The sequence below is a fragment of the Sinocyclocheilus anshuiensis genome, unplaced genomic scaffold (genome assembly GCF_001515605.1).
Source record: "Sinocyclocheilus anshuiensis isolate Anshui unplaced genomic scaffold, SAMN03320099.WGS_v1.1 scaffold694, whole genome shotgun sequence".
NCBI lineage: Eukaryota > Metazoa > Chordata > Actinopteri > Cypriniformes > Cyprinidae > Sinocyclocheilus > Sinocyclocheilus anshuiensis.
Window position 1 is genome coordinate 2,686,969 of NW_015542477.1, and position 10,713 is coordinate 2,697,681.

At 38.0% G+C, this 10,713-nt stretch overlaps 1 protein-coding gene across 14 annotated transcripts in view; it reads left to right on the forward strand.

Moving 5' to 3' along the window:
* Window positions 1-10,713, forward strand: part of LOC107693969 (disks large homolog 2-like) — a 210,592-nt gene that overhangs the window by 115,482 nt on the left and 84,397 nt on the right. Inside the window, exon 1 of one of the 14 annotated variants that reach the window (XM_016493578.1) lies at window positions 7,528-7,843. The exons of the other annotated variants lie outside the window; for them this stretch is intronic. Coding sequence (XP_016349064.1) covers window positions 7,595-7,843 — 249 coding nt within the window. The 5' untranslated portion in view covers window positions 7,528-7,594. Of the gene's footprint in view, window positions 1-7,527; window positions 7,844-10,713 lie in introns of those variants that run through there. 14 annotated transcript variants of the gene reach the window in all.

The window sequence follows — 10,713 nt, forward strand, 5'->3', positions numbered from 1 at the left end:
ATGACTTTTGCCTCAATAAACTCCTAATTTGCTGTTTATTAATAGTTAGTAAGGTAGTTGTTAAGTTTAGATATTTGGTAGGATTAGGGATGTAGAATATGCTCATGCAGAATATGTGCTTCATAAGTGTTAATAAACAGCCCCTATGTTAATAATAGGCATACTAATAAGCAGGGCCGTTTTAACCATTGGGCTAGGCAGGGCTGAAGCCCCGGGGCCCGAGCAAGGAGTGGGCCCGTGATTGGCTGTGGAGTAGATTGACTGGAGCGCTGATTGCCAAAGCCGATAGTTGAGCTTTTCCGTAAATTCCATGCATTACCATTTGAGATTGAAACGTAAAGTCTGAATTTGGTTTACAAAAAATGTAATTATCCGAAACTTTTGACTGGTTATATGATTTTAAATCATTTTAATATATTGGATACAATATTTATTAAATTTTTTAAATATTTTTAATTTAGATCAATGCAATGCATTGTGAGAGTACCTTATGTAGGGTAAATGTGATGTTGGCTTAATTTTTCCAAAACCATCTTAAAAACTAGCATAATTTTGCTGCAAACCTTTAGGAACAGACATCATGTTGTAAGCGTGTCTAGTGTGCCTTAAAGCACTGTCTAGGTAGGCATTTCATTATGTTTGGGAACAGAGCTGTAGTGTTGCAGCATAAAGGCAGGATGTTGGGTCATTTTAGAGGATGACAGTAAAACTAGTTAGCCCCACATTGTTTGTGTCATTGTCTCTCTCTCTCGCCACCTCTTTTTTTTTTTATTGAGTGTGCATTGTTTAAGTGTTCTCTAGAGCTGCAGAGTTAGAAGAACTTAATTAGCACTGCCTTAATGAACATCATGAGAACATTACAATGGCATTAGCAGACAGAATGGACAGATCATAAAGGGCTGCACTAAAAACAACCCTCTTTTTTCTGTCTTATCGCTCAGAATTGATAAGACTCTATGCATATTCAGATTGTCTGCCACTATAAAGCAGTGTTGTGGAATCATTATGAGAACTTAATTAGCACTGCCTTAATAAACATCATGAGAACATTACAATGGCATTAGCAGACAGAATTGACAGATCATAAAGGGCTGCACTAAAAACAACCCTCTTTTTTCTGTCTTATCGCTCAGAATTGATAAGACTCTATGCATATTCAGATTGTCTGCCACTATAAAGCAGTGTTGTGGAATCATTATGGAGTATATCTCATCTTTGCTAACTGCAGCTATTGTTTAACCATCAGCAACCTCAAAGTTCATGCAAATAGTTTTGGTAGATTGGGAGATGGAGGATGGACCTTGAGTGTTGCATTTTAGGTCTGGCCTATAAAAAATTGTGAATACATTGTGAATTTCATAACGTTTTTTAATTTACTGATGAATCATGCACAGTAAAACCAGGGACATTTATGTTTTCATATTTATTTAATTTTAATTTACTGAATATATAATGTTCTAAATTGGACAGCTCTGATTCATCACTCCATGTCAGACTGAAAGCTTAATTTAACTCTTAATTAGGAGAACAAATTGTCTGACATTTTCTGATTCAGGAGGGGGAATTGCTGCGCATGTCGTGAGATGGATCTGACAGGTGAATTCGGCCGCTCTTCACTCTGAAATAAGACTGTTAATATTAGGATGCCTTTCACTAACAAACCATTTCCCCCTGGGCTTAAGGCCGGAGCACGTCCCTGTTGGCCAGCAGACAAGCTGTCAGCGACTGACAGTCTATTCCCACAGCGAGAATGCTTGAAGAGGCCGAATTGCAGAAACCGTAACACTGGCTAGAAGATCCCACACCACTACTGACACTATTTAAAGTTCAACTTTAACTAAACGGAACCAGTAATGAAACAACTGTTATGGTATCTCCATAGTAAATGTTCAGAAAATATGCTAATACCTTGGTACTTTTTTGTACCTCCCTTTACATTGGTTCATTTTATTTTTTGATTACTGTTTTATGCTGTACGTGTCACCTAAAAGAACTGAATAATTTTTGTTGCTTTTATTTGATGATTTAAACCACTTTGTGTTTGTTTGTTTGTAAGATTAATAATGTGAAGTTCCAGTGATTTATTTAGTGGTGAAAAAAAAAAAAAGATCTCATTAGTTGCTCTGCTGGTTTATAGATCTAAAGGAAAGAAGAGTATCTGTTGGTGGGAATGTGTGTGTGTGTGTGTGTGTGTGTGTGTGTGTGTGTGTGTGTGTGTGTGTTTGTGTGTCATCAAACAGCCCACCATTACCTGGAATGAACCGAGACATAAGCATATAATTTCACTGTGCTGCAATATGCACTGTATATTTATTCTTTTCTTGGTTCTGGTCCTGAGATCAGACCATTTAGATTCCCAACCTCAGAGGAGACAAGAGAGCAGTGGATTTATTGATTTATTTACTATATGTTACGCTGCTGCTACACATGCCTAATATAAACATGCAATATCTTTCCCAGCTGTTTACCTTCACAACTCATGTGTGTTTTTAACATAAACTTGTGTGTATTTGACAGTTTAAGCACAATAAGACATGAAAGAAAACTTAGTTTAGTACTCGCATGCCGTGTGACAGCCGCTTTCTTTGCGCGTACTTCCAATTTGTGCACTCAGAAAACCATATATTCAATTCAATTCAATTCAAGTTTATTTGTACAGCGCTTTTCACGGTACAAATCATTGCAAAGCAACTTTACAGCAAATTAAGTTTCTACAATATTTAGTGGTAGCTTATCAGAATGCATGTTTTCAGTGCAATAGACATGATCAAAATCAAACACATGTTTTTTTTAGCAGAGTATCTGAGATATGACCTGTAAAGGCACAGCCCTATTCTGGAAAAGGGGGCGGGGAGCAGCAGCTCATTTGCATTTAAAGAGACAAATGCACGAAAACAACGTGTTTCTGCTTCCACTCAAAATAGGCATTTTCAAAATGATATAATAAATGATCTGTGGGGTATTTTGAGCTGAAACTCACAGTCACATTCTGGGGACACATGATAATTATATTACATATTGTAAAAAGGGGCAAAATAGGTCTCCTTTAACAGTCCCAGATATAAATGGGCATATGCATTAGAGTCAAGCAGTAATGTCAGACTGTTGGATTCCTGCTTAAAAGGTGTGGTTGTTAAAATACGTTCTCTGTGCAGTTTTAAATGCAGAAATATCTACTGTATAAGTGAACCATTCATAGAATGAGAAGTGTAGAAACTAGTTTGTGGTGCTATAAAAACATTTTGTTTTTTCATTGGATTAAAAAAATTAGTATGATGTTTTTGAGGTGATTATGAAGTATCAGTTTGCCTACTCAAATGATTGTCCACAATTTTAATCAAAAAGACTAGTATCTCTTATGATGTTCAAAGATCTTTTGATGGCTTTAGATGTATTCTGAGCAGGTACCTTGATCATCACACGGCACTCTGAGTTCTGTATTTTGATTAATTATCCTGAAATTTGTAATGCATATGGATCATTAGTTCATCTCCAGGCAACAAAAGCACCATCTATTTATATGTGCGGATGTATGTCTGTGCTTAGACAGCATATCTTCTATTTCAAACTCTCTCTCTTTGTTTTTTTTTGTTGTTTTTTTTATCCACCTTTGTCTCTCATACACAATAATATTTGTATTTGATCTGTTCTTCTGTCACTTCATGCCTTCTCTCTCTCTCTCTCTGTCTGTCTCTCTCCGGGAAGCCTTAAAAGATGTGCAGGTTAAAACTTATGTATAATAGTTGGAGCTCTCAGCTGCAGATAACAGACGGGGGGAGTTTGAGTTATGGATTTCAAAATGTCATACTGTTGATACACAGAGCAGGATGGATATAAACGTGCTGAGAGAGAGATGGGTAAGGATAGGTTTTTGGGATGAGTGCTGGCCCATATCTGGAGTGCCTTGTTTAACCCTTAAATGCATGAATGTTTCGCCAATCATTATTACATATTCGGGTCTTTAGCGACCCGGACCTATATATCCGGCACGGATGGACCTCTAACTGCTGCAATAGCAAAAAAGGATATTGATATTTTAAGAACAATTACAGAAGAATAAAAATAAAGCATATTTCGTTTCCTTTTGAAACTTAAAAGGGTTCAATTTGAGCAGATGATTTTACCATCGCTGTCATCGTCAGAGCGCACTTCCACAGTACATTCAGCATCTCCCTCACATTCACGATCTCAACCATATTCTCAAAACTATCGTTTTCAATGACTTCATATTCAATATTTTGATCACTGGCAGCTTATTCATCACATCCAGCATCAAATGGCAGTTACATTTATATTTCCTTGCTTATAGTAATTGCTCTGCAGTAAAGCCATTCAAACCAGTTACATTTTTGCTGATGATATTCATTTGTTTTATGCCTGCGGTAATTATGAGTGAAACATCACATCATTGTGTATCAAACAGTGCCACCTTGAAGAAAAAAAGATGCATTGCACAAATTGAGTCATCAGATATGTAAATATAGCAGGGAAAAGTACTTACACATTTACATTAGTGTTGGGCGATATGCTCAATTTTCATATCGTCCTATCGTCAGCCTGTGAGATCGCTGATACACGATATTATCGTGCTAATTTATGTAATTATTTACTTAGTTTCATTGCGAGAACTCCAGTGTAAGGCTAAAAGCAGCCTAATGTTTTTAATGACTGAATTTGTATTTAACATAACAAATTAATATAAACATCGTAAGTTACTAATTATAATGCCTACATTTCCTCAGTTATTAAAAAAGCAGCTACAGAAAACGAGCAAAGAACATTACATTACCAAAGAACATCATCACAAGCTCAGTCTAGCGCGAGTTTATGCACTTTAAAAACACTCCCGTTAAACTCAGTGAATATACACTATATGATGAATAAATCTCTTATACTTACATAGCACGTACATCTGCACTTTGTTGTTTATGATGAGAGAATTCGCGAGTCAGAATTCAGTCAGTGCGCGCTGAACAACGGAGCTCCGCTGTTTCAGTGATGACTCATCTGAAGGCCTCTGATTGGCCATTGCATTCATAAGCTCAGCATAATTGTGTGTGATTGGATAGAACGCGCAATACTGTAAAAATGCGGAAAAATAAATATAGGCCTAATGCAACAAACAAGCCCTAATATTAATTAGATAGTATTATTAAACTGATGATAATAATAATAATAATAATCGTCTTGCTATCGTCAAAGGCATCAGCCACAGGCGATATCTCTGTCTATCGTCGATACACGATACTATCATCTATCGGCACAACCCTAATTTACATACCTCAGGTCTATAGCGACCCTATACACTTTTTACAAAAAATTTATCAGGAAGCAGGCATTCTTTTTTTTATTTTACTATTTTTTTTCTTGTTATATTGTTTATAATGAATAGATTGAGGAATACTAAGAAAGTTGATGTCTAACTTTAAAACATGAAGGAGGTAGAGAGTGATGTCCCAGGTCGCTAAAGACCCGAGGTATGCATTTAAGGGTTAAAGGTCTGCTTTTCTTTCTTGTTCTTTGTGTATGGTAGTCACGAGTTAACCCGATTCATGTTCCTCATCCCTGCCTGTCCAACTTTATCCACCTACCCCATGGGAAAGAAAGAGAGACAGAAAGACACAGTGAGACAGGGCTGGTTTATCTGTAGCTGACCAGGGGTTGGATAATCCAACACCACACAATGAATGTGAGCAGAGCGGTTTTGACCGAATCAAACTCTGGGTATGTTTCTGTTCTTGTTAATGCGACACAAACACCCATTTTAACACTGCCACACATGCCTGTAACACAGACGTCAAAAAATACCACGGCAACACAGTGTCTGACGGAACGGTAAAATAAAAAAGAAGCATCCGAAAAAATAACAGGCTATTGCTTTAATTATAGACACCTTTGGTCCTGTAAGCTGTTAATACACTTTTCACGCTCTGAATTTATTATTTGTCCACCAGTAATATCAAATAATTATTTACTTATTTTCCTCCTCCTTTATTTTTTAATGAAAATTTCCAGCACATTTATAATGTTCCATGTCATTCTGTGATGGAAATGTTGAAAATTGGAAATAATTTCCACACAGTAAATTGAAATTGAAAATTGTTTATTTATGTATTTATTTATTTTTCATTATCATGTGTTTAACATCTAATAATTCAATTTTATGATGAATTTTCCTAGTTTAAGATTGATAATCTAAGACAAGGGTAAAACTATAATAACTTTATAGAAGGTGATCTTCATATAAAAACAGTAAAGGTTAATAACAAAAGTTTTAATAACAAAAATAATATATTGCCTGGAGTTGAAGAAACACTCATTAATTGTCTATACACATATTAATATTTAGATTTGTATACAACACAGTCACATCCCTTGATTGAGTCATATACTGTACATCTCATTGCATTTCTTTTTCACTCATTCAGAAAGACCAGGCTGCAGTTGCTATAATGATCAAGCAGCTGTCAGACCATTTCCTCGGCGAACCTGATTAGCCGCTTGTCGTCATTTAGCGACATTTAGCGCTGTAATCAGAGAGATAACACATTTAGCCTGTCTATTCTGGGATTTCCCATCATCCCTCTTTGTCTGATTTGGCAGCATGGAGCCCAGGACATGGTTAATTGCTGTTTTTGCGCTTCGCACGTTTAATTTTCCTTTCACACTCAACATCCTGTAATACGCGTTTAAGCCTGCTGTGGCGTTTCCAGTGTGGTGAATTTAAGTTTGGCTTGTGTCTGCGCCTGATAAACATCGGCGCGTTTGGATGTGTGTTTGTGTTTGTCGGCTCCATTATTGATTGGCTGTAATCTGGCAGTGGCCACTCAGTGGAGTGATGTTCCCCTAGGCTTTAATTATATCCCCATGTGATTTGCATCTCAGCGCTGCCCCTCGCTAATCTCATCTCATCTACCTCACCCCCCTGATTTATTGAGTTTGTGTCACTCTCTGTGCACTTTTTTTCTTCCTACCACACCCTGAAAAAAGTCCAACTAAGCTTCGGTTAGCCTAGCCTACCATAGCACAGTCCACAGCCAGAAAGATCCATCTCAGCCATTCCGCTCACATACACCGTCCCCCGATGGAAGGAGAGACTCATCCAAGGATGAACAGACTTCTGGGACCGATGCTGTCTTCTCGAGCAGCACAATGATTTGTTTGAGAGTTAACGCCTGTCTGAGTCTGGAGTTCTAACCGTCCTCTGCACATCCAGAGCCACTGGATTTGGCTTCTGATATCTGACTGACTTTCGGTTTTCTAAAGAATCAATGGATTTGTTTGTTTATTAGCCAAAAGCGCTGAAAAGTCCATTTTTTCTGGTTTGGCTCCACTGGGCTGTGGATATGTACATTCTATCGGTGTTAGGGTGACCTTGTTGCGAAGCTGTCCATTGATTGGGTGCATTCGACAGGCTTTGAAAGTCCATTTTTTCTGGTTTGGCTCCACTGGGCTGTGGATATGTACATTCTATCGGTGTTAGGGTGACGTTGTTGCGAAGCTGTCCATTGATTGGGTGCATTCGACAGGCTTTGACAGGCTTTTGTGGAAGTTTGCGCATTGTCCAGCTTTGCTGGGCGAACTGCCATCCGCCATGAGCTACATGCTGGTGAATAATGGCCTTTTTCGGGAGAAGTTCCACAGAGGAAGCGCGCCCAACCTTCTCGCCCCTCCTCGAGTTGAATCCTTACGACCGCTGCATAAACGTCTCAGCATGGAGGCCCTGAAGAGCAAAGCTCCTGACTTGGGGCCGATTAAATGGCCGTCGCTCGTCACCATCTGTAAATGGAAGCAAAGTCTGACTGAGAGACTTCTAAAGAGACACCGAAGGAGTTGCAGTCAGGTTAGCAGCTCTTTACTCAGTTTAACCATCAAGTTTATAACAGGTAGACCAGCAACCGAATCTTTTAGACAGTGTTTCCCAGACAATAAAAGACTGAATGGTTTTCAAAACCAGACCACTTAAGAAGAATAATTGCTCACAATTCTCCATAGGTCCTTTTAACCGCCTTCTCGCTTTTGTTAGATAATGCTATTTTACGTTCTCTGTCTCTCTGGTGGATTTAGCTGCTCTTCCAGTTTTTATTGAACCATTGAACTGGTTTCATAATTTATGAAGTTGATTACACAGGCCTGGCTCTAGACCAAAAGTGGTCCGTGCATTAGCCTTTGAAACATCACTCACTGATGCTGCCAGCACTCAGAGACATATTCCAGTGGAAAAGAGACTAATGAAACTAATCAATGTAAGAGCTGTCTTCTGTCTTTAGAAGGATGCCAGAGGTGTTAAAACAATTTAAGGTTGGATGTGCAGCCTGAAGCCATATTTTAGACACAAAATGCTCAGGAAATGCTATTGCAGTGTAGACACTGTGAGGGGTTTATGTATGTTAGGCTGGATGTGCTAATGCAACATCGTTCTTTCCACTCTTGCAATTTGGTGTGTTATTATTTTTCAAAGTCAGTAAAATTAGCGAAAGATCCAGCAGACTTGCATTGAAGGAGGGACTGAGCTGTATCTAGGGACCACCAGAATATAATAGAGACTTGTGGCATCAAATAACACCCTAGCAACCACATAATAACGCACTAAAAACTTCTTATTTTTTTTATTGGTGGTGAGCACTGCATGGTCAAGCACCTGCAGTTTTTTCAGAAAACAAAGATGAGTTGATATACTGTAAATAAAGTATAGTTGAGGTACAAGTTGACAAGATGGAAAGGATAAGAGGACATTATGACCCTGGGGGAAAGGGACGAGCCATTGAGGAGCTGAAACACTCTTTTAGTGAACACTAATGGTGATTATTACGGTGCGTGTGGTGCTTAATGCAATGGCCATAGGCTAGGTTCACAGAATCTCTTCTTGGATCCAACAAAAAGCTATTTCTCCAAAGTAAGTGTTGGCACTGCTTCTGTATCTGAAGAGCTAACCTCTCTGCCCCTTGCATTAAATTATAATCACTCCCCTGTTTAACTTTCCACTCTTTAAAATCTCCCTCAGCTCCTGGGCTCCATGCACTCTTCCGTAATCCAATTAGCTAAACCCAGGAGGAAGTTCTCATAACTTCCAGCACTTTTTATTCCATAATTCAGTGAACTGGTGTGGTTGGTAAATCTGAGGCCAGGCCAGCGGTATGAGCTCTAACAGTTATTTTGGCAGACTTTAGTGCTCCTTCAAGCTTGTATACCACAAGCTCTGTTCTAAAGCTGTGATTTTTTTTTTCCACTGAAATTTTTGGCCAAAAATGTAACGTTTAACTAAATATGTTGTGTTTTGTGTATTAGCTCAGTTGGAATCTCCAAATGTATTTCAGTAATATATTTCTAATCAGCAATAAAATCTGACAGCAATGGGAGAGTGTTATTTTAGTATTATTATTTATATACGATTGTAGTTTTCATTAATATTTTGAATTAGATTTTTTATTTATTTTAGTTTTTGTTAATTTGCTTTTGTTATTTTTATTATTTTCTCTCATATTTCTATTTAGCTTTAGATGTTTTTCAGTTTTTTATAGTTAGTTGCTAAGGCAGCATTTCAACTTTTTTAAGGTTTTAATGTAATACTTTTATTTCTATTAGTCTTTATTTCAATTAACGAAAACTAAAATCACAAATTATTTTTTAAGCTAGTTTAGCCATGTGCATGGGCTTTCTAGACTAGATGACTCTAATGACTTCTCTAACATTAAACAGCTCCTATGGGCTCTTAGTGATTAGCATTCTCTAAACACTGACCAAAGTTTGTCACTTCAGTTGATGACTGTCAGACTCTGTTAAACTTTACAATAACTGCTGAGTTAAACCAGTACTGTAAACATGCACACACTCTGCGGCAGTATCATTGCCTTTATTGGGCATGAACTGAGCATGTGTTCGATTGGCAAATGGATGTACCATCATTCCTTGTTCTCAGTTCTGAGACAGAGCGGCTTTACAACAGTTCATCCTGCAACATTACTTTGCCAGTGAGTAAAATCATTCACTTTTCATCTGAAGTATAGACACTCAGGACAAAGCTTTCAGCAGAGCTACTTGTTTGACCCATCATACAGGAGCTAGAGAAAATTGATTTTTTTTTTGAAAAAAGTGTGAAGTGCCAGTGTGGAGTGAGGAGGCTGATTTTGAAGCCACATTACCAGTCTCAAAGTCTAATCACAAGCCCCACCTTGTGGTGGTAAATGTGAGCTACAACAACAGCACACGGGACAAACATACACATGGAACATAGTTTTGCCTTTGGCCCTGTGAGATATGTAGTTTTGTTTAGTGTTTTGTATTACTTTGCTTTTGTTTTGCTTTTTTTCATATTAATACTATACCTTCCTGCTATGGTAATAAAATAATATAATGTAGTCTTTTATGATACAAAAAAGTTCTCTGGTAATATGTAAAGCTCTTTCAGTGCTTATTTTCATTGATACTTTTTTCCCAACAAGCCTGTTGTGATACCTAAGGTCCAGCATGTGCCTGTCAGACTGTATGTTGACTTTCTCTGTATCCTCTCCTAGGTAAAGGAGAGATGGGCTCTGGACCATAATGGCTTTCACTGAAGCAATAAATGACCTGTCACACACTGACAGGACCAATCAACCACGTAAACTCTGCCCTGCAACGTGGGTTTGAATTTTTTGTGGGGATCTTGCAGGTCTTGCAGTGTGGGAGTTTTTGTCTCGTTTGTGTGTGTGTGTGTGTGTGTGTGTGTGTGTG